At 40.3% G+C, this 25,728-nt stretch overlaps 1 protein-coding gene across 2 annotated transcripts in view; it reads left to right on the plus strand.

The window, feature by feature from the left end:
• The window catches only part of LOC146835046 (voltage-gated potassium channel KCNC1-like), a 129,005-nt gene that overhangs the window by 66,712 nt on the left and 36,565 nt on the right, over positions 1 to 25,728 (plus strand). For both annotated transcript variants that reach the window (XM_085602708.1, XM_085602710.1), the window contains exon 2: positions 8,282 to 8,823. In XM_085602708.1, the coding sequence (XP_085458834.1) occupies positions 8,332 to 8,823 (492 nt within the window). In that variant the 5' untranslated portion in view covers positions 8,282 to 8,331. The remainder of the gene's footprint in view (positions 1 to 8,281; positions 8,824 to 25,728) is intronic.

The following is a 25,728-nucleotide window of genomic DNA, read 5'->3' on the forward strand; positions in this document are numbered from 1 at the left end:
GATAATAATAAAACAAGCCGATAAGGGCGGATCGATTGTGATTTGGGCAAAGGAAAGCTATATCACAGAAGTTAACAGACAACTTTCTAACGAGCTTTGCTATAGGAAGATATCTAAAGACTCTACAGGTGAACTTCAAGGCAAATTATTCCATATGCTCCAAAGATGGTTTGACCAAGGATTTTTGGGAAAAAAAGAATACGAATACTTAAAGAACACACACCCTCGAATTCCCATCTTCTATGTACTACCCAAAGTACACAAAGACCAACACCATCCGCCGGGGAGACCAATAGTCTCCGGGTGTGAATCGTTAACAGAACCCATTTCGAAATTTGTCGACTTCTTCCTAAAACCATTCATGAGCGAAGTGAAATCTTATCTAAAGGACACTACTGATTTTTTGAACAAGCTCGAGACAATGGTTTTTGATGAAAGCACGCATTTTCTAGTGACTCTAGACGTCACATCACTATACACGGAAATTCCACAGGACGAAGGACTAGCGGTCATTCAAGCATTCCTGGACAGTAGACCAAAACCCGAGAAAATTCCCACTCAATTCATTATGGAATTAGCGACTTTCGCTTTAAAGAACAACTATTTTTGTTTCCAAAATGATTTCTTTTACCAAGTAAAAGGCGTGGCTATGGGCTGTCCCTTTGCCCCGGAACTAGCAGTTCTTTACATGTCTAAATATGAAGACCAATTTGTTTACAATAACAATCCCTTTGTAGATTCCATCAACAGTTGGTTCCGGTACATCGATGATGTTTTTATGATCTGGACCGGGGAAGAAAAACAGCTACAAGCATTTTTAAATTGGCTTAATAATAGAATATCTGACATACAATTCAGCATGAATTACTCAAAAACCAAAATGGCATTCCTGGACGTTGAGGTATATCCAACAAATGGACGTTTAATGACCACATTATACAAAAAAGAAACGGACAGAAACAAAGCGTTGCATTTTTCAAGCAACCACCCACGTAGTCTACGGGAAAATCTGCCCTATGGGCAATTTTTACGTGTTCGAAGAAATTGTTCATTCAAAGATGAATATTTCCTCCATGCAGAAAAACTGAAAGAAAATCTACTAGCGAGAGGGTATCCCAAAAAACTTTTGAAAAGAGCCATTAAACGGGCCTGGTGGACACCTCGTGAAACTCTACTTGAGAGACGCAAGAAACCGACATCCGAGAGAATTGTATGCGTATCAACGTTTTGTCCAACATCCAATTGGTTCAAAAAGACCATAAAACAAAATTGGCATTTAGTAAAGCACTTGGACAAAACACTAAACGAAGTTCATTTATTTGCCTTTAAGAAGGACAAAAGTATTGCCAATCAGATAGTGCGGGCAGCACTTCCAAGAACAAAAGATTCTGATTTACGAAATTTGCTGAGCCTCCCACCAATACAAGGACACCGGAAATGTGGGACATGTGTCTGCTGTGATTCTACTGTGGAAGGAAATTTGTTTTCCCATAATGGTCAACACTGGAAACACGAGACCTTCTCCAACTGCAAATCAAAATTTGTAGTATATGGCATTCGTTGTCCATGCAACAAACTTTATATTGGTAAGACCAATCAGGAGGTACGAAATCGAATTCAACAACACAAATCAAGGATCCGTAAAAAGGTGCAAAATGCCCCACTGGTCAATCACTGGCATTTGAATAACCATACAGAACAGGAACTAAAATGGACAGTCATTTCGAAAGTGGAACGCGACCAGCGAGGTGGCGACTTGGACGCCAAACTACTTAAAAGAGAAGCCATGCTCATAATTAAATTCAATACGTCTACTGATGGATTGAATGAACTCTCGGAAATTTACAATCTATGAACCAGTGAATTGTTGTTTCTATTTACACAATAATAAATGATGGGTAGACTGGTTCCAATTGCAATGTGTTCTATAGACAACTACATATTCCACCATACTTGTAGTCCATCTGATGTCCTTGGTTTCACAAACAACCCATTATGTGGTTGCCAAAAATGAAATAAACGGTCCAGCCAAACAAACCAAGGAAGCACCTACGCTCATCCATGATGGAGCGATACAAAGAGAAACTCATACAGAAATTCTGATTTTTTCCAAAAAAACTACAACTCCCATATCACTTGTAGTTTAGGAACGAGCGTCAGAAAACGTCTAAATACGTCTGCCGGCAATGGCCGCCTGCAGCTTGCATCAGTCCTGAGGCCAGCCACCGAGGAAAAAGGACACAAGCATCTACGCTCCTCCAGGTAAAATGGCTTTGACACCCCCATGACGGCCACGAGCAAACTTCACGATTGAGACGCGGACATTTGCTCATTGGGTTGTTTCATCCGTCCATTCTTTCAGATCTAACGGACGCTGAGATTCATTCTTCACGCCAGACAAGTCGCCCGTTATTCCATAGAAATCGCTTTTTCCAAATTGAGTGAAAAAAGGCCACTCCCCTTGCCCCCAGCACCGAGGTAAGAAAATAAGTTCCACGTCAAGATTTATACAAATAATACCGAGCTGTACGAACCGAGAGACACACTTACACGCAGCGTGTTTGGTTTTTTTAGAATACGCGAACGCCGTGTTGGGGCATTTGTTGATCCAAACAAAGCTACGAAGACAAAGAACTTTTCTGGCCCAGGTCCCCAGCTTATTACAACTCTACAAATAAGGTGCGTTGTCCTTGATTGATCGGTCCTTCCTTTGGTTGTCCTTTTGGCCATATAAACATATAAATTGATTCGTCCTTGGTCCTTATTACATTTAGGTGTCGGTATGAAGTAGTAACACCTTAGAGAACAATTCGGCCTGCTACACATTTAGGTAAGAGCCCTTTTGAACATATGCAGCTATCACACATTAGAGTTGGGTCACTAGCTTAAAGAACTTCTCTGTTTTCTGATTTGTTGCAGCTACACGTTGGTCCTGATGAGAATCCCAGCATACTGTGGGATTCGAAACGCGTAGACCCCTCTCCGCTTTTGGCCAATCTTTGCTTTAAGAAAACAGTTTATTGATTTATGACTATGCTAATTGCTAGATATTGATGGCTTGTATGTATATTGTATATATTGTTATTATAATGTGTTTTTTTGTCTTTTGTCTAGTGAGGTTGAATGTGTTGTATGATTGAGATGCATGTAAGGTAGAGCACAGTTCTCTTTTTGCACAGGTGTCAAATTGTATCAAATTCAGTTGAAATGTTGTTATTGTTGCGATAATGTTGTCTGATTTTGTTGTCTCTTGTTGTAATGAGCTTGCTTTATTAACAAAAAAAAAAAAAATGCAGTGTATATAAAATGGTAAACATTTCTTGGATTAAATCCAACGACAAAGTGGTTGCTAGTGTCCCTGTTCTATTCAGTTTACTACGTAAATCATAGGTGAAACACATACAGCATTGGCGCTTGTTTTGTTATTCAGATTAGTTTTGGTTTGGCCGTGCTGTCAATCAAGCCAGAACCCCCCTTGGTCTTCGAGCTCATAATATTAGGCCATAGTCAAAAGGGAAACTGGGGAAGTCGTGGTCCATGAACTCTCGCTGGCCTTTAAGTGACTAGCTATTTCCGGTAACATATTAGCGAAAAAATGTATTGAATAACAAATGCTTACCCGTATCATCGGCCAATGACTGACCACTAAAATCATGGAATGTTTCCTCAAACCTTGAAAAGAAATCAGAAACGGACTCATCTGTTTTCTGATAACAGGACGCTAACGTAGTCCAATCTATTTTCTTAGGGGGTATGAGAGTCTTTAACTTAGTCACAATAGCTTTAGAAAGATCTAATATCTCCTGAGGTTTCTGCGCAGGCTCCCTTTCCGCATCTATATGTTCTAAATGTTCCCAGGTATCACCATATGCTACATTGTCATCTATTTTACGTATCGTTCTCCACATATAAGGAGGCAAAATAAGCCAGAAGAACATATCAATATCTGGCAAGGTCATAGTGCAGGAGCTAATGGCTCCTTCCACCTCCTCTTAGAAGGAAGCAGGATTTTTCCGGGGGTCGGGCAAGGCAGCTTTAAGAGCCATCACTTCAGCTCTACTCCAAGGAGTGTAAACCCAATTATTTATAAAATATCCCTTTGCATCATCCGAAGTTTTATCATCATTGGTTCCCGCATCCTTCGGAGGAACATACAGGGGTGCAGCTTCACGCATATGTTTTATAGCAATTGTAGTACTACTGGGTGCAACCTCTTCCACTGGAGCATCTATGTCCTGTGCTTGAGTTTGAACTGCTTCTATACCTCTCTGTTTTCTAGCTAATTCTTGCTCCTTTCATAAACGTAATGTTGCGTCTCTTATTTTAACCACTCATCTAATCATATCAGATAAGGCCGAAAAAGGGAAAGCCCCTCTGTTAATCCTTTATAATCAGTATTTATATCAGCTGGCTCTAGTTCCTGAGAAATTTGTCTATAATCAAATATTACCTCCCAAGTAAATTTTTCTACAAAATAAAATTGCTCCATATTTTGCCACTGTTGAACCATAGCTATGATGACAGATGCAGTGTGAGGCCGACGAGCCTCCTCTCTAGCAGTGGTTTTTAATTTCTCTTTTTCTGCTTTAGTCAAAGTAGAGCAAGTCTGTCGCCCATCTTGCTCATCTTGTTCTTTGTCATCTGAAGACAAATGCTCGTCGTCAGAAACCTCATCAGGGGCACTTGGAGTGGGAAATTTATACGGGGATGGGGGCGTTCTAATAGGATGCAGTTATCCTGAGGTTTATTAAGTATGGGATAAATAGGGCGCCCAATAGGGTACTGGCCATTTACCTCTAATCAACGTTCCCTATCTTCGTTTTCTATTTTTTCCTTCTTTTTCTTTATTTTTTAATTCTTGCGCTTTTTGATATATCGTTTTTCGTTGTTATATTTCTGCTATAGCTTCTGCTCTCTTTGCTCTCTCTCGTACATCTTTCTCCCACACAGCACACAATCAAACATATCTTGTCTACTTTTTCTTTTAAATAAACACTGCTCTACATATTGAACCTTTTTAAAATCGAATGACCCATTCACTGGCCATTGCAGATCAGAATCTTTCTTTGTGTATTTGTTCCACAGTGTACCATGCATTATGGAAGAAATACCATATTTGACATACATGTCTCTATTAGGTGTCCCCTCTGGGGGAGCCGGCTGACTTTGTTCCAAGCTAACTTTGGTACCACAAGAGCAACAACACCACTTACGGAGTGTGCTGAGAACAGGCATGTTTCATAAATATTTGTAAAATATTACTACTCCAAACAAATATTTCAAAAGGAGAAAAATCTTCACATTACCTTCCTTTAAACTTTGCAAAGGATGAATAACAAATCTAAGCAAAAAGCCCAGGCCAAACAAATCAAGAGTGCCACTTCAGTGACCTTACCAAACAGAAGTCTCCAACTCCCACCTGCCAATCTCTTTGTCGAACTAATGGTCACTTCAAAATTGCGCCAAAGAAAACCCCAGTCGAGACGTGCCACCACCTGGAGGGTCAAATCGGGAAAACCGGAAAAGTCACGTTGGCCTGCAAAGACAAAGGTCTCCTCGTACAGTGTGCTTCTTCAGTAAGATTTTGATCCTCCGTCAAGACCACTCCTTTGGATGGCCGCGTCTCCGATGGTTCCCCACGTGTCGGGCACCAACTGTGGAAATGTGCCTAAAAGTGGGCACACTGCTCCAGGGTCACCCGCTTGTCCACGGGTCCAGAGACCAAAAAAATTGAGATCAGCACTGGAGTTGGAATAAATAACACGTTTATTAATCACGCATGAGTGGGGCCACATCCACACAACAATCTCAAGTGCTGCAGGAGGTAGTACACTGAATTCACAAACCGTGTCCCTTTTATACCGGTTTTCTGCAATGTAAGTATGTGAACAGAAATAGGAAGAACAAGTTTTAGAAATAGTTATCAGCAAACAAGGGCAGATGAATAACTGTGGTCAGCAAAGTGGGAGGGGGAGCAGGAATGCTTATGGCAGCAGTAAATGGTTGACAGTTAACATCTGAGACCAGGTGCACTGGCAGCTACAAACCCTCAGCACGTACATTGCTTTTAGCTGAGTCAGGAAGTCAACTAAAATAGATAACACAAGCAGAGTGAAAAGACGAGCAGCAGAGGATGGGATAATTACGAAGGAAACAAAATGGACACCACAGCCAAAATGGCTGTCGCTTATGCTAAGTAAAATATTACACATTTCCACAGTGCTGGGAAAAGAAGCTGCAGTGTGACCCCCTTGCAATCTGCCGTGGCAACCAGGGAACCACAACGGAGCCTGTACCAGCCGCACCAAGAGGAAGCCACTTGTGGGCCATGCTGAGCACAGAGGCGCCCCCAAGGGCCTCAGGCAAGTCCGAGTTGGGGGCGGAGTAGTCCAATGGCCATCAGCTGTACCACAAGGTCACGGGCAGCTGCATTTGACCCCCAGGTGTGCCAGTACCGCAAAGTGGCGGGGAACCTGCCTTTTGGGAGTGGAGGACTCCCCCGTCCTTGCATGGTCAGTGCAGGCCTCCTCCCCACTTTTATTTAGCACATACCTAGGGGCATGGTAGTGAGATTGGCAGGACGGGGTGGAACCCCGAAGGAGGCCCCTAGTTCAATGTGGAGGCTTCTACTTCATATACAGAGACGGAAAATATTGCACTGCTTGTATTAGGAGTGCAGAGGTCTTGGTGCTTTATAACATGTATTGGTAATTTGTGTGCATTATGGAACTACTGCCTGCTATGTGATGATGCATATTGTTGTAGTAGTTTGCATGCTCAGGCCTAGGCTGTAGTGGTGATAGTGATAATGTATGTTCCCTTACATACTGCAGTTCATGTTCAAAGGGATATGAACAGTAAGGGTGTCTCTCCTGCGGTGTTTAGGCCACGTGCAACTTATAAGTAATTACTTGATTGCACTATCTATACTGTTGTGACCATTGCCTAGTAGCAAAGAGATTTGTGTTATTGTGGCCTAATGTGCTTTAGGAACAATACAAAGGATATTTTTATATAACCTTGTGTGGAGTTTCTTTGTGGTATGCCTAGTGTATCACTAGTGTGTGTGTATGTGTGTTGCGCAAACACTTTACACCTTGCCTCTGAGGTAAGCCTGACTGCTCTGCCAAACTACCAAGGGGTTATCTTAGGTGTGTAACCCCCTTTCCCTGACTAGAATGGTGGGTTCTGCCTGGCTTAGGTGCATACCCTAGCCAACCAGAAACCCCACCTCTAACTAAAACCTATACTAAATGCATGCACACACTATGGTTCAAAAGTGTGTGCGTGGTGCTCAACAGCCAAATTGTGAGCTTGCACTTGGGAGACAGGAGGAGAGCGCCATATCTCTGTAGATATGGCGCTGTCCTGCTCTCTCTTTTTCATGCAATTCAGTGCAGCATTTTTGACTACTGTGATGCCATGCATGAGAATTTAGTAAGAAGAGCCCACAGTCAGTTATTGTCCATTTCTTGCAAAAGCTCACATTGAAATTATCAACCACCAGCTTGATGTCAGCTTGACATTTGTCATAATTACTGAATGACTTTCAGTGGAGGCGGCTTCCATTTATTGCCCTTATCTCTTTTGTTATTTTTTCTGCTTGAAAGGTTGAGGAAAAAGTCTGTCAACACAACTGGATATCCAGTCATATCTGGACTAACACATATATCTTCTACTGTTCTTAAAAACAGTGAGTACAATACACCCTTTACAAAAAACAACTTTTGAACATAATTTTCAAGGAACTTTAACAGAGTTTACATCAGACAATCATAGAGAGGTTCCAGGATAAAGGAAGTGGTCTTGTGTCAATTAGACTTCCTAGCACCTTAGATAAATATAACATAAAAGGATTGTCTGATGTACCAAATATTTTTTTAATAGACAAGGAGATCTGACATCAATGAATGAGTTGAGATGAATGGCTTATTTCCACACCAACCTGACATTTCAAAACACAATGATCCCCGAATCATGCTAGAAATATCCTACATGTGAACACCTTTGTCTACAAAGAATCCTTATGTTTTTAACTGTTAGTGGAAATCACATGGTTTTGTTGTGTTGCAGAAGAGAACAGAGTCTGAGAGTGACAGATCTTTTTGCAATTTTTCCTGAACATTGAGTCACATGAATTTTAATTACAAGATTCTAAATGTTGTCCTGATCATGAGAACGATCAGTTACATGCTGTGCCCAGAAAAAGAAGTTTTATAAAATGATTACATCATGTTTTCCTAAACCTAACATTTACTTTTGTATCTTCTTTCCATTGTAGGTTTGCCGAGCTAGGACCACCCACTGTTTGCCTTTGTTCCAGTCGTGAATATGGAGGCTCCAAACAAACGGATAACCATTAATATTGGAGGGGTCAGGTTTGAAACATATTCTAGCACACTCCAGAAATTCCCTGGAACTAAGCTAGCCAATCTCACTGAACCTCACTCCTACAGCACCAGTGAGTTTGACTCAAAACTCAAAGAGTTCTTCTTTGATAGAAATGCCAAAATCTTTGCCAGTGTCCTGGAATATTATCGCACAGGCCATCTTCATGTCTCAGGGGAAGTATGTAGGTCTGTCTTGGTTGAAGAGCTGGCATTTTGGGAGATAAACGATACTCAGCTGGCACGTTGCTGTTGGTTAAAGCTAAACAGCAAGGAATACAGCCTAGAAGATTTTGACACCTGGGATGAAAGCCATCAAACTGATGGAACAGGGCTCATAACTCCAACGGGAAGAACAGACTACAGCTGGAAAGGAAGATGGCAGCCAAAAATCTGGGCACTCTTCCAATCACCGTATTCTTCTATAGCTGCAATGGTGAGGCCACTTCTATTTCTATAATGAGAGCTGAATACAAACAGTATCTTGTTGCCTTTTAGAATACTATGCCTAGGATGTGGGCTCATTTGAATAAGGTTATATGCTTGGTAGGTGAATTCAGAAGATGTTAATGTTAATACTTCACTATTTTTAAGCATATTGGTTTATTGGACACCTTCCCTGCCACTAGTCTCACATATAGAATGAAAACCTTCTGTACATACCATTCTTGCACTGTTGGGATCCTAGCAATGAGTTATTTACTCTTGTATTTTAAATGTTCATCCTACCACACCTGTTAGTGGAAAAAGCAGTGATGCACTGTGGCATGGTAAGTACTGTTGGTTTTATACTCTACCTAAGGTATATTGCTAAAGGACAAGGTAAACAAGTTCTAAAAATGGAAATCAAGAAGGCGGTATGTGAAAGTAACTTGATATTGTACAGCCATGCAGTTTGAAAGGAGGAATTATGGGGGTTGGCACAAAATCAGACATTGGTAAAGTGGAAACAAATGTGGGATTGTTTTGGTTACATTCTTGGCAATGCTGACCAAACCGTTCCATTGTACCCTGAGATTACTACATCACATGTGTGATGTATATTTCCACCAAAAACAAACCCACATATGTGAGTATTGACGCATCTTACAAATTAACCATCTGATCAACAGGTTTGTATATTTTTGTTGGAATGAATTCAATGTTACCTATAGGCTCAACAGTCTAGAGCTCCACTGGTAGTATATTCAGTTCTCATATATATCCAAGCAAGAATGACAAATGAATTGATTAGAAACCAAAATCTGCATTCTCCCTCTCTGAAGTTGATTGTGTGTGGAGGAGTGATTTCTGCACCTGCAGTTGACTCACGCTCTCCTGGAAATCCCTTGTGTGTGATTGAGCCATGAGCATGCCTCAAAGGACGGGGGGCGATATTTATCAACATTTCACACAACGCAGCAAGCCACCTTGCTGCGGTGCGCTGTGGGAAAGGGAGAGGGAAGGAATGTGCCGCATTTCACATTATACAGCACAATCCTTCTCTCTGCCTGCACTGGCACTCAAACTCCTATCTAGCACCAATGCAAGAACCTTTGTACGCACACACTCTGCTTCATCTACTATAGCAGGTTTAAGAGGGCCATGATCACCTATGTATGCATTCCTTCAGGTCCTTGAGTAAGTTATTATTTTTTGGACTTTGACTCTGTATTAAAAAAGAAGGATAACTGTTTTTACACTCCATACATCGTCCCACAAGCTGCCTGACATTACACCGCTAAGATTTCAAAAGAGGTCACGTTTATGTATGAGGTCGTCATTTCAAAGGCTGGATGATGTGCAAAATCATCTATGCTAGTGACCAGATTATTAAATAGTCTTCTTAAATGTATTATTCACCAGATTGGGGCTAGGATCTTTAAAATGTCGACACAAGGTTGAACTAAAGGAGAGAACTCCACCCAATAGTGTTTTCTTCTGTGCAATTCTGGAAAATGAGCTCTGTCTGTACTCTAAATGGCAGCAGACTGTAGTTCTTTCCAGGCCCCTCCTTGGCAGTGTATGATAATGAATGCGAACTGCACCCATTAGAATAAATATAGACATGTTTCTCCTTCTTTAAAGAAGTCCACCATTCCAACCATATGGACCCCAGTGCAACAGAGGTACACTTCCTCAGGAGCGTTTCTCTTCAGTGACTCACCTTCAAAGTCGGTGTCTGATTTGATGGTGAAATCTCGTATGAGAATATCAGGCACTAGCGGAAATGTCTACTGGGAAAGCCCATGGTAATGGCTTCCCAACTGAACTTTATATATTTTGCATCAGAGCTCCCTGAGTTTCTATTAAGTTTATATCGAGTCAGACATAGTCAGATTGCTAGATGAAGACTTTATCAATGCAATTCTTTTCCCTAACACCAAAGCTGGGCAAGGTCCCCTTGTACACCTGGGACTATATGTGTATATTGCTCATGAACACAGAGATTAAGGCACTGGCAAAAATCCTGGTAAAGTGTCTCAGGACTCGTACGCAGAGCTTCATTTGTATTGTCTAGGAAGGTCTCATGCCTAGTAGGTAATTAAGAGCCCTTGTCCACACACACACTCTGCTGCATATACTATAGCAGGTTAAAGATGGCCCTAAGAGAGCCATGTCAAATGAGGCTATTTATTTTGTATGCAAGATATAGATGTTATTAGTGATATGTCTCAACAAATCTAATGGCGTAATTGTTAGGTAATCAAAGTTATGCTTTTATTAACAATGAATACTATTTTATATAAGACTTACCTTTTTATGCAGCACTGTAAACTGTGATCCCTGAACTGAAGCAAAATAGACAAGCAGTACTATAACCAGTAATAGTTTGGTAAGTGTGTTGCAATGTTTCTTCTACATATAGGGCTGCTTCAGTGTCAGAGTCACAACAGTTGCACAATAATAAGACCACACATCATCTAAAGTTTAAAGGTCACGATGTATTGCAGTAAATTTTATCGCCATACTTTCAATTAGGAATTTCTTGTTTCTGCTCTGGCTCACAGTGTTTTTGTTTACAAGTTCTTTTTCTGGGAGTTTCTTCAGCCCTTACCTCTAATGAGTTTTTTTGTTCTTGGTATCTCTCAGGGCTTTGGCTCTTACTTAGTCTCGCATTGTGTTCAAACGTTCTCTTATCTGCTCTTTCCACAATGAATGTTCTCACTTGAAATTGTCCTTTAGATTTCTCTTTGACTTTTCAGCTTGATTTTCAACTTGATTTTTGACTTGTTCTTCACCAGTTACACAAGAAACTTCTCTCTTCTTGGATACACGCTGCAAACTCTACTTGGATTGTCACTCAGACTGTCACTTTGTTCAGCAGTCTGTCCATTTGAATCACCAGCTTCTGCCTCTTGCACTGCTTCTACTGCTCAAGCTCTCTTTGTATGAGCAATATGGATACATTGAGGCACTCCCGCACACCTGACTGCACTATTGGTAGTTAGGATAACCTGATGAATGCTACTCCACCTTTCCTCCAAGCAGTCTTTGCGGACGTGTTTACAAATGAGAATCCAGTCCCCTGCGTTCAAGCAGAGACAGGGTGCGCATCTGTTATCTTCTGCGACTACATCAATCTGGCAAAAGACAGATTTTGAATACATCAAAAAGTGCTTGCAGTGCACACCTTTATTCTTCCATTTTATCTTTGTTTTGCCATAGTAATTTCTAGCTTGTTCATGTATGCATGCTCCCTGAATTGCGTGATGTACCCGGGTTTCACGCCTTGTAAACGTCCACAACAACAGAAGCGAAGTATCACTCCTAGACCAGGTGCACAACTCTGGGTTAGAATTGTCCCATCTTGTTTACCGAACTCTTCCAATTTGTAGCCAAAATTAATCGAAGTACTCCAACATGTTTATCATGCTTCATTTAATTTCTTGATTTCATTCACACGTGAAATGCCTATGAATTTCATTACTTATCATGCCCCAGATATGCTCATCCAAGCCTTTTTCTGGACACGCTAAAAATCATAAAAACATCCTTTGTAGCAAATTATGTTACACCCAATGTATTTCGGACTATTAGAGTCCTTCCTCAGGGGTTCACTACAATAAGAGAATATTGCAATTAAATTGTGATTTCGAACCTTTTGGTTACCAACAAATATGCTTCAACAAACAAATTTTATTGCCCTGCTCTTATCAACGAAATCCCCGCTAAAACGCCCTGCATAATGTTCCCGCACCTCTGCTTGAAGAGCAACTTATCTTCCAAAACGTTCCCCCTTGTTAAATCACAACCCTGCCTAACAAATTGTACCTCCTTCATACTACCCAAATCTTAACTCCATTGACTCATACCTTTCAAGACGCCACATCAGCCAGACCTTTGCAAAAATCCAGAATTATATCATGTTCTTGAAATTATTGCAGCTGAAGTTAGATGTTCAAGTCTCATTGCTATACCCATGAGGATCTCATGCTGAGACAAACCCGTCCCTTATTTGGACTACTTCTCTTATTTATCAACACAAGAGGAAATGTATCAGGCCACTGCAGACCGGTCTTGGCACACACCATTAACAGTTTGTTCTTGAGGGTACCATTAGTTAGTTCTCTCTACCACTCCAGAGAATTGTGGTCGATAACTACAGTGGAATTTATGCTTGATCTCAAAAGCTGTACACATTATTTGAAGCACCTCAATCTTAAAGTGAGTGGCACGATCAGTTTCAACAGACATTGGGAGGCCAAAACGTTGTATCAACTTCCTCAATAACAATTTCGCTACTGTATGACTTTTTTATGCTCTCCTAGTGGAAAATGCCTTGACCCATTTAGAGATCAAGCAGACTACTACCAAGATATACTTCAGGCCTTTGCAAGGTAGCATCTCAATAAAATGTGCTTGTAATCTTGTAAATGGGCCCTCTAATTCGCCAATGTGATTTTGCTAACAGTCCCTTTCCCTTTGTTGTTTAGAAGACAAACTAGACATCTTTAACATACATCTTCAGAAACATGTCAAACTCTTGTGTTTTCTAAATATTACCTTAACACCCTGATTAGGCTCTCTCTTCCTGCATGAGTTTGATTATGCACATTTTTACACATAGGCTTCAGCATTACAAGAGGTAAAACACATTTCTTATCTTTATTCACAAACAAATCTGATTATTTTTATAACCTAATTTTATCTATTTCAGTATTTCAATTACTGGAGCATCTTCCTGGAGATCTCTTAACATGCTTCAAGAAGTCTGCAATGAATCCATAGAGAAAAAATTCACAGTATCTGAAAACTGTGTGACATTATTTACACAATTCTCATCTTCATTTTCTTGAACCACTGTCCCTTCCTACAAGCACAATACCTCGCCATTTGGTCAGCATTCTTGTTTCCTAATGTGACCAAATCCTTGCCAGCCTTATGGGCTTGACACTCTACAACTGCACCTTCTTTTGGTTTCTGAACTGCATTAACAAATCCAATATGTACATACTATTCTTAATAGTAGGTCCTGAAGATATCATGATTCCTCTTTGTGACCAGAGCTGATCATAGTCATGAACTGCACCAAATCCATGCTGGTAAGGTCTTGTTAGAGTAATCACATCTTCTACTTGTGCAAATGCTACATTTGGTAAGGGAGATACCTCTACTGCTTCTGAAACAGAGCATACTGCATTAGCAGCTCTCAATCCTCCAAATGGATCCCTCCGACAAGAACCATCAACATTCAATATTTTAAATTTGAGTCCTCAAGTTGGTCCTAGCTGGTCTAGGCTTAGTGCATAACTCAATCACCTCAATGTTTTCGTGCTCCAATTTGTCATTCACAATATTTTCCCTACCTTCACATTTATCTGAAATTAAAAGCAGTGTTGCCCAATTCGGGATATTACACCACCAAATTGAAATGTTCTCTGCTCCAAGTATCATAATGTGTCAGCCTACCACTTGTAATTTGCTGTGTTTTTGTCTTTGGTAAAAGGATTTCAACATAAATAATTAAAGTATGGCCCATCAGAATTCCTACACTGTGTTATATTGCCAGACCAACTGCGGCAACAAAATTCAGATATCGTGGAAGAATTACACCAACTGAATTCAACACTCCTGAAAGTTACTTGATTGGGCACATGAGCCCTCCGTGCTTCTGTGCAAATATTGAAAGTGCACACCTATGTTTTTCATGGCAGAACAAATAGAACATCATATTGTAATCAGTCATCCCGAGTGTGGGTGCGTGACACAAACTCTCCTGTAGTCTTTTAAAAGATTCAAGGCACTCGTCATCAAATGGTACTGGATCTTGCACATCATTAAATCTTGACCTTACTAAAAGCTTTGCAATCTGGGAACAATTTGGAATCCACTAACAACAGTTTTGCTGCATTATCAGAGCTGATGCTATTGGCATTCAAAATGTTTAATGATTCTACATGTTTTGCATCTTCAATAATACATTATTTCTCTGCACCTGCTGATTTTGTTGTATATTGTCTTGACTTCTCTCAGGATTCTGTATACATCCTGTTTTCCAATGCCCAATCTCCCTTCAAAAATGACAAGCTGAGGTCTTTATCAACATTTCAACATTTCCAATCCTACCATTTACTCCGTCATCTTGTGCCATCTGATTCATCCCATTAGTTAAATGTTTCCCAAAATGTGTATTTGAACCAATCTGCCCCTTTTCAAATGGCTTTGTTTGAGCAATCCTCTGTTTCTTTTTCAGCTTTTCTGCTTCTTTTCTAGATAATTACTACAGTTTTTAGCCAATACCAAAATCCCATTAATACCTTTAGTTGACCAACACAATATACTTTTCTAAACATGATTGCCAATGACTGATCTCAGTTCATTCACGAAGGCAGAAACAAAACCTCCAACGGCACCTTTCTCTGGATATTTAACTCCGCTATGCTTTTAAAATATGTGCATCATATTAGGAATGTACTAATTCTGTAGGTTCCTATGTTGTTCTTAAAATCTTTTGGCAATTTATATCTCTTTCTGGAATTTATTTCTTCAAAACCTCAATAACTGCCTTATATGTTTCAGCCACATCTGATTATGGTGCATTATTAGGATCCTGTCTAGGTGGTTCATGTGTTGGCCACCCTGCTATCATCTTACACTCCATCCACAAATTACCTGGAACAACAATTTCAAACAATGAATTCAAATCTGTCCACACATTGAAGAAAGGTGTGTCAATTATGTACCTCATCATACCACTTTACTGATTTTTTCTCATCTTTGGAAAATTATGCGTAAAAGCAAACAAATCTGCTCTTGTTCAAAGGACATGCACAAAATTCCCTCTGTGTACTTCTCTCAAAGTAAATTCTGTCACTGTATTTGTCCCCACTTCTGAATCACTTACTAAACCTTTTTCCCAACTTCGCTACACTGTTCTTCATCTTTGCCTTGTTTACTGTTCCTTTTTTCCATTTTTCTCGATATTTCTTCAAATTTCCAATAGTCTCGTGTTTTCTCAGTCAAATCATTAATATGAGCTCTCAATATAATGAGAACCATCTCCTAAATCTCATCATGGGTCAAGTCCATTCTATAATTTTGTTTGACATTGTCCATTTTAATTATGTCAACATCTTATTTGTCAGCAAATTCTTTTAATTTATCATTCACTTCAGTGGCTCATCTGGCTGCCTCTTTAATCAAATATCTTATCTCACCAGCATTACATGTCTATAGTCTGTTTAAAACCACATTACCCCTCAGTATTTCTCCAAATGTTATCTTAAGAATACCAATACAAATCTCTTTGGGAGGTGGTCCTATCACCATTGTAGAAACAGCAAGCTCTGTCCCAATTGTGCTAGGTATTTCTGTTTTAGTCAGAACGTATGCTGAGCACTTGGTACAACTCCAGTTGGAGCTTGCACTACCACTGTATCTCTCCCTCCGCCGACTCCAAAAGTAGTCTGAGTCAGTTCTGTTGGTTCTGTCGGTCTGTCCATGTACAGAGGTGGTCTCGAAATCAGTAATTTATTAAAGAATTTGTCATCATCATCTTTTGATTTATCTGTTTTAATCTTTTCTGTCTCTGTCACGATAGCAGGAAATGTTCTCACACTTTGCATTTTGTCGATTCTCCATTCTTTCTCCTGTCTGTCTAGCCTGGCTTCTAACTAGCCTCTGAAGGATTTTGTAAATGATATATCTTTTTCCTCTCTCTCCTTCTTTGTTGACATCCGATCCCACTTATTAAGAGCTTCTAACTGTGCAGTTCTAAGCGTTCATATCATGCATGGTCTGTGTCAAGAAGTCTAATTTTTCAAAATTAAAGGTGCCCTCCATAGAAAATAATAATTTTTCATTGTATGCTGTATATTTATTCTATTCAGAAATCCAGACACATATGTAATACCCAACCTCGTCCACCAATTCAAATGCTGGCATGCCTTTTTTTTGTACTTTCTAACCAGCCTTACGCTTATCCTTTCTCTTAGTTTTAAGTTTTGTCAAAACTCCACCCATATTTACACTTACTCAAACTCAAAACAACTTAAAAAGTCAAAAAACACTAAAACTGAATTTTGTGAACGATAGACTCTATCAAAGTTTATCCTATTCCAGCGCAACTTCACTGACAAAAAAACAACCAGAGCACTGCTAGTGGTGACATCACACCAATCCCAGCGTGGCTCTCTGGCCAATCCCAGCACAATTTCTTCATGATCATTGAAACAACTACAGAAATACAATAAACCTCTGTTTACTCTTAAAAGGAAAATAAATCAGCATTTCATTAGTCAAAACACTGTCAACATTCGGAGCTCGATTTATAACAAAACAATAAAAAGATAGAATCAGAAAACTGGATTTAAATTTCACACAACCTACAAATTTCTTGCTAGCCAAATCACTGTCCTGCAGAAATCTGCCTCCAAGTTGATGTATTCTACTCCATGCATTCAAGGCAGGCACAGTAACACAAGTTAATCTCCCAAACTCGAAAAATTAATACAGATCTCTACCGATGTGTAAGCAGTGCCTTAATCTACACATTACAATACAGACAAAGTAATAAAAATAGTATCTTGAGATCTTGGATTTACGACAAAATCTGATAACCAATTCTCTTCTATAAACAAAATAACTTCAAATGGGTTCACCACTATGATTAATACATCAAAATAGTAGTTAGCCCACCATTCACAATCTTCATCACATACCCAAACAGCTCACCACGAAAACAGGTATCCATCATTATAATACACACAGACTTTCACATTCAGATATTCCCTTTTTAGGTCTTGGCTAGCGTGGCTCGGCGAGATTTAATGATTCTGAGGGAATTCTGTAAAGGGCTTCAAGCCCCACCCCTCTTTTCCATTGGCTGGCATCACCGTTTATGCTAAACGGTGGCCAATGATTGGGAAAGAGCACTTTGTGACGTAGACTTTTAAATTTTTAAGACGGCTTACTAGGACGGGCTAGTCTGACTTCCTCCCATCGCAAAAGGTTTCTTATCTTTATTGGGTCATGTGTTTCAAACACATGGCCCCATAAAGACAAGCTCCGCCGCGTGTTTATTTTTGCATCTTGGTAAACCGTGTCTGCCTGGCGAGCGTGCACTCCAGCCATCATAACCCCTCTCCTCCACTACCCGACACCTCCCGCGACCTCCCCCGTCTCGTACAACGCAACCGACGATAGTAAATTTTGCTGCTGCAAAGCAAGGATCGCAGCAAGCTCCGCAAATGCACTTCACTCCACTGCGTATTGCTACAGTTATACCAATATTTCTCACACGGAGTGTGGCTCTCTCTTGCAATGTTCACTAGTGTTTTCTACTATTTATATAATGTGTAACATAACTGGTGCTCATGTAAAGCGCTCTGCCTGGCGAGCTCTTGTTTCCCACAGTCCCCGGGCAGCGCACCGGGGCCGGGGGGTGAGAACTCTGCCCCAGGATCCCGCTGGGCTCACTGCTAGGAGCAGGGCAAGCCTGAGAATCTAAGCGCCCCCTCTGTGCGGACTGTAAACACGTGTGACGGGGGAGTTACAGGCCCAACCACCACCCCTGTGCAGGGCAGCAACGTCCAGGAAGGGCTCGAGAGAGGCAGGCAGCTGTCTCCCAACACTCCAGCCATCATAACCCCTCTCCTCCACTACCCGACATGCCCCCGCGACCTCCCCCATCTCAGACAACGCAACTGACGATAGTACATGTTGCTGCTGCAAAACCGGGATCGCAGGCAGCTCCGCCAATGCACCTCACTCCACTGCTTATTGCTACAGTTATACAAATATTTCTCACGCGGAGTGTAGCTCTCTCTTGCAATGTTCACTAGTGTTTTATACTATTTATGTAATGTGTAATGTAACTGGTGCTCATGTAAAGCGCTCCAATACCTTCGGGTTCGAGTTCGCGTTATTAAAAATGCAAAAAAAAAAAAAAAGTGGTCATCCTAACACTGCTTTGTCAATGCACGTCACCTAAATAATGCCTTATTTCACTATAAGCATCATGTAGGGCATAAAAAGGTCTCCGCGGGAGCTTCACTTCAGTAACTTTGTTTATGCGTATAATCAGTTCCCTCAGAGCTCTCCCAAAGCACCTCAGTTTACAACCTCAAAATTCTACCGTATAGAGAACACTCAGCTCCGCAAATGCGCCTCACTGTAATGCCTTCTGCTGTTAATATACTGTGACCACACACTGGTCATAGAAACACCTTCACGTTTGTGCGTACACTCTACGCTATGCACGGTCTGGGACTTCCATTCTGGCTCCGGATAATCTATACTGCACTATAAGGATGAAACACTCATGGTGCACCACGTCTCACTGCTGATCATTATGGCCGATCACACTTTACATGGGTACAGTTGGGTGGATACATCCGTGAAGAATTCCTTCTCTAAATTCGTGATCCAACCAAACTAACGTATCTTTTACACTCTTGATGTGATGTTGACTTGGGGATCTGCACTTAAAATTTCTTTCAGGGGTAGTGGTTTAGCGGCAAAACCCTTCATACTCGCTCTTAAGTTCATGTATGAGGGGGCTTTTCAACAGCCTATCAAGCAGCATGAGGGGGTTCTCTTCTTTCTACCCCGCAAGGCAGTTTACGTGTGTGGTATTTTACAACACGTGTGCCCTTTCGGTCATCTTGAAGCGAGCACAGGTACCTTCATCTTCCCAATTTAAAGCAGTGATTGGGCGTGATACTCCCAACACGTAGACCGTGTAAAAGGCTTCCCTCTTACAACCTCACTCGAAGCAATGTTGGGTAACTTTCCTCTTACGTTTTACCCGAAGCAATTTGTTAGGGCCCATCTAAGCAATGTTTGGTGTAAGGAGCCCCCCTTCCCCAGGAGTGTGTGCGTCTGAGGCTCCCTCTTCCAGCTCCCCAATTCTCCATTCCTCCCGGCAGTTTGGCTTGACGGCCGACTTTGAAGCATGGAAACCAGGTTTGAGTCTTGGTGGGAGACTCAAACATCTTGTGATTCTGGGTAAATCACATAATTTCCCCGTTCCTAACAATCAATGAAAGTGTCATCTGTGATACAACTATAGCCCAAGTTCGCATTATATAACACAGTACTGCAAAAAAAAAAAATTACCACGCGCACTTTTTGAAAATCCGATCATTTTCTCGCATTTTATTAAGTTAAAGCCATTTGCTTTGCTATACAATACCTTTAGGAAAGCAAATGGCTTTAACTTAATCAAAGGTGAGACCTATTGCATTTTTAATGCTTGTTATACTTAGACTCTAGTTCATTCAGGACTGCACAGTGGCACAGCTTGTGACTCTGTAGGAGGTTCCAGCATCGCAAAAGTTGGCAAAATATCCAAACTCTTTTCTCCTTTAAGCACTGAAGCCAAAATTCTCGAAAAAGACAATTAGGGACCCTTTAAAGAGGAGGTGTTCTAATTCTAACCTACCTCTGTTAGCAACTCTAAGGGAGCTGAACCCCAATAATCATTTGAACTCCAATAGTTGAATACCCCAAACCTTTGCCTAAGTCATTCGGCTCCAGCTTCTTCAGCGGTTAGAGACTAAACCTCTCATCACAATAACACAATCTAGCAGAGTTAAACAGAAATAAATATTGGTAGCATAAAGAATTAAGGGGCATATTAACAAGGGCCGGCGATAAATATCGCAAAGCGCGCTTAGCGCTTGCATATTTATCGCCGGCTATCTCTGGAATTTATCGCCCGGTTTGCGCGTTATTAACAACGCGCATCGCCGAGGCGATAAAAATTCCAGAGATAGTTGGGATATCGCCGTTTTCCATGGTGGAAAATGGCGATATCCTAGATGATAGGGGCTGTGGTCTTAGCCACAAAATCCACCCCCCATGTTAAGTATGCCTTAGTCAGGAATTTAACAGACGTTACATTACTGCGTTAAGGCAAACTTAACGCGATTTAAAAAATCGCTACCCTCCCTTGTTAATATCGCGAAGCTGCCTTCGTGATATTTTCCCAAGGGAGTCTTGTCAGGCACGCCTCCTTTGCATCTCATTAGCAATGCGATCGGAGGCGTGGTGCAAACGGGCGCTAAGTCAGCAAGACACGCGATAGATGATAAGGCGATGAAATTATCACCGCTTTTCGCCCGAAAACGGACACAAAAGCGGCGATAATTTCATATCACCGCCTTATTAATATGCCCCTAAATTCTAGGCTAAAATAAGGCAAACATCTGAATTTTAAGACAGAATAGTGAAAATGGGGTATGGAGAAAAATGCATAGAATGCCATAAACACTCAAATTACAGAATTACAACTAAATGCAAAATCACTAAAGTCATTAATCCCTGCTTAACAGAATATAAGTTAGAATTCTAAGTGTCAAACATAATGAGTATAGACATATCCAATATAGATTCTAAGTCAAAATGGACCTATAAAAATAAAGTCTCTAGTAACAGCAGTCCTAACGACAGATGTAAAATCCAACAGAACCCCAAAAGGAACAGCTTAATGAAGCTCTGACAAACTTGACCAGCTAAGAGTTTTTATAAATCACTCTTTCTAAAAATAGATTCTGCAAATAGGGGCATAGTATGATGATGGTTAGAGTCGCATTGACAAATTAGAAACAACCACTTACTTTCTAAAAGCATTTAACACGAACCCATTAAGGTAAGAGAAATCTTCCGTCTTCTCCCTCAGCAACTGTGCTCCGGAGATGATCAGCATAGAATGAAACAATCCTCCAACAATGGCCCATAAAATCTGCTCATCCACTCTAACACTTACAGTGAACATCCTTGAGAATGTTACTTTGGGTAGATGGTGGAAGCTTCATTCGTAATACGGGCTTTCTAACAATGTTGTAAATCACAATAACATTTACGCTATTCACTTGATGCTCTGCGGAGACAAGGGGAGAGTTGACTTTGCAGTGGGACACTAATTGGAAGGGGGAATGAGTAGGAGGAAGTTGAACAGAACATCAGAAACAGCATCCATATTAGAAATAATGGTGTCTTGCATGAAAATGTTACCAAACTGTTAATCTCATTATCTACTCTTCTAAATGACTGATAACTCATTTCAAGTGCCACATTATTAGCTCATCGATTACAACTCTATGTATCATAAACAAGCCATAATAATAATAAATGATTTTCACACAAAATTTTAACATTTTACATATTTTGGAAAACACTATAAAACCCACATTCTTATTATGTACTAGAGAGAGGAACGCTCCATAGCCCTTGTCCTTGGAGGAACCAGGTGCTGGGACAACTGAAAGAAAACATGACTCATTGGAATTTCAATTTACCCTATGTTACTGGAGCTGTCCTGTGAACTTGGAGTCAGGGGCCACAAGAGTGGTGCCAGGAGTTGCAAAGGGGAAAGCAGAGGTAGCAGCTGCGACCTCTGGCAACCCCTAATTGATGCTTATTGACAGATAATACACTTAGATGCACTAGTTGTAAAATGTTGCTTTCTCATGAAATAAAGCTACTCATACAGCCTCAAAGTTCTAATTAGGCAAAACATCTAAAACACTCTGGGGAGGTTACCTTCAATTTGGGAGCACTGTCTAGTTGGAGCTTAACAGATCTGCCCACCAACTCACAATAGCTTCAAGATCATAATGAAAACAAAACTACTGTTAGCATTTTATGTAGCACACATGTTGGTAGTCTACTACCTATAAAAAGCCAAATACCTCAAGGGGACAGTTGATGATATATTGCAGCAACCAAATCTTACATTTCTTTCTTTTTGCACAAACTTAATAGAAATTCTGCTGCTGAAAAGTTGTGAAAATGTGTTCCTAGAACGTAAATGGTGATCAAGGCCCCATTGTCATAAGCTAGAAACTGGAAAATTTAGCTAAGCTGTAAATGTGTGCTTTGCAGAATTAAATCATCTCCAAGTGGGCGGTTTGACAACATATGGTATGCTTTGTAAAAAATATATTTTAAAAAGGTTACAATAACTCAAGTACATGTTGGCCAAAGCGCATTGGTGGCATTGTGTGTCAAAGCTCAATAGTTGGTAATCACTCTCGTAGGATAGTTGTACAAAATCATAGACCAGGAGTCTTCAACCAGTCGATCGCAGACCCCTTCAGAGTAGCTCACAAGCACGTGCACACAATTTCCTTTTATATGAATGGAATGCTGTGTTTATTTTACAATATTGTCATAAGGCTGCAAATAGTAGATCCTGAGAATGAGCAGTGCTCAGCCAGATTTATGACCCCGACTGGAGCACAGAGGTGAAGAACTGAAGCACTGAGGTATTCAACTTATAAATATAAGTTTTTGTCAACTCAGTATTGGAAGGTGAGAACAAAATTATGTTTCTGAATGTTTTTAAATGGTAAAAAATGAAAGGTTACCTTAATGATTAAGTTAACTCTTCATTTATTTTAAATTTCTCCCACTTTAAACCATTACATTTACAAACAGCAGGCCTCTTGCTCCCAGTGGTCAGTAGACACTGTACCATATTTATAACTGAAAGATACAGTGAAAAAAAATATTTCTATGAAATATTGTCTGAAATATGTTTTATGAATCATGCTTCTTCACTTTAAATTCCTCCCATTTAAACAAATGGCTGTATTTTTCTGTTATAAATATGACACCAGGTCTACAGGCTACCGGGTGCAAGATGCCTGCTGTTTACAAATGTGAAACTTGGAAAAGGGAAAAAATTTGAATGACGAGTTTTATGGAATCCATATAAACAAGTTAACTCTTCAGTTTAATTTTCTCTTGTTTCAAAGTATCACCTTTACACACAGCAGGCATCTTGCTCCCACTGGCTGGTACACACGCTTCCATATTTCTAACTGAAAATGCAGCCATTATTTTAAGTGGAAGAAATTTCAAGTACAGAATTTTTTTTTCATATTATAAAAATGTTTGCAGAACATTTTTCTGCACTTTAAATTACTCCCATTTAAAAAAATGGCTGTATGTTTTTGTTATACATGTAACTTTGCCACATATAGGGAGAGGTATGTCCGGGGCCACCAGTATATACCTCACAGGCTCGTCAGCCATACACATTTATCTGATTTATACGCACACATGTTTTTTTTCCAAACCATAGTATCTAGCTCTGTGGTCATTAGGCTTAAAGTCAATGAAGCTGGGTAGGGGAGTCTCTGGGAACAATGCACAAGATACTTAGGTTTCAGTAGGCTTCAGTAGCTCACGATGATTTTCACTGCTCAGAAGTAGCACTCACTATAGAAAAAGTTGGAGACCCATCTAATAGACAATACTATAGACATCGTTTGTGGTCTTGCCAGTTTACATTTTCTCCTTTGAGTGGGATAAAAGCTGTAGCTAGAAAGACAGTACAATGTGCTTGTTAGACATTTGAAAGATAGCTATGAGTCAGAAATTTTGGGATCTGTTGACGTCCTACTGAAAATATTCAGAAGAGTTCGACAATTGATATTGCTCGGTTAAAGGAAAATTGTTGTATTCACATAAAAATGTTATATTGTGGACTTATAGGTGGCATGATAATTTTAATTGGCTCCTATTCGATCGTTATAACACAGCATTAGCAGAACAAAATGTTTGTATAATGGACTGCATTTCATTGAAATTATGTTAACTATCTGTACAAAGATGTTGTTGTAATGAGCTCCATGTCATTATAATGATTTCAACTTCTTATAAATTCATTTATACATTTTATGGAAAATCTATCTTTACAGACTAATGTGACCATGGGCCTGATTTAGATCTTGGAGGGACTCCTATCGTCCCTACGTGGCAGGTTTGCGCTGAGCCTATTTAGATTTCACAGTTGTGCTGCCGTTGTCTTAGCGATTGTCGACAGAGCGATTCCTTCACGGAACGCTTTCAATATTGTTCTATCCCTGTGGCTTTTGGATTGATGCTAGCAGCACACACCCGATGTGTTTTGGCCAATTGTTTTCAGCTGCACACCACACTATAAAACACACTCCATTTCAGCCTTTGCCCTTCCACTGCTGCCTCGTTGAGGCTAACTTTTGTCAATCAAGTCAGGCTTTTTTCCCTGTCCCTGTTTCTTGTGCATACATTTCTTATTATTTTAATTTCTTTGACTTATGGGTTAATAAATTAATTTAAGGTTATCTATTTCATGATGGCATGGAGGAGAAATACTCGTTTTACTGAGGCAGTATTGTCAATCATGGTGGATGAAATTATTATAGTAGAGCCACAATTGTTTGGAGCACAAGTGCAAACTACAACTATAGCCCTGAAAAGGCAAATTTGGGCCAGAACAGTTGACAGAGCAAATGCTGTAGCAAACAGCCTACGCACATGGGAGGAAATTAGTAAGAGGTGGCCTGAGGGGAAGAGTGTGTTCCCTGGCCTCCAAGTCACCTGGAGGCCCAGAGGACAGGTAGTCGCTCTTCTACCCCCTACAACTTCTTCCCTAGGAGGAGAAGGTCTTGCAGATACTACATCTTGAAGGCTTGACCGAAATCCCTGGTGGAGTGGAGACTGGTAAGTTATACTTTTGAAAATGTAACTAAACCCAAATGTCATTTTTGATTTTAATGTAGATGTTGCTAGTTTGGCACCATTTTAAACATATAAACACATAAATAAATATTTTTATCTCGATTTGTTTAGGAAATTTGTAACATTATTGTTGTTTCTCTAGTTTTACTAATTGTTAATATTTTGTCAATGTGTGTGTTTTTCTTCATTTTTTTTTTTGCCTTGTTTCTTTGTTTGTCTGAATATATTTTGTTGTACTTAACCTCTTCAGCGCTGCGCGGATTCCCGCGCGGTGCTGAAAGATCTGAGCGCGGGCGGGGCCATGACGGAACGGTTCCGTCATAAGCACAGCCCAACCGACGTGCATGACGGAACCGTTCCGTCATCGGCGTCGAAGAGGTTAAGCTTACAGGTTGCAGTCTCCATT

This window comes from Triturus cristatus, chromosome 4_2, assembly GCF_964204655.1.
Source record: "Triturus cristatus chromosome 4_2, aTriCri1.1, whole genome shotgun sequence".
Taxonomy (NCBI): Eukaryota; Metazoa; Chordata; class Amphibia; order Caudata; family Salamandridae; genus Triturus; species Triturus cristatus.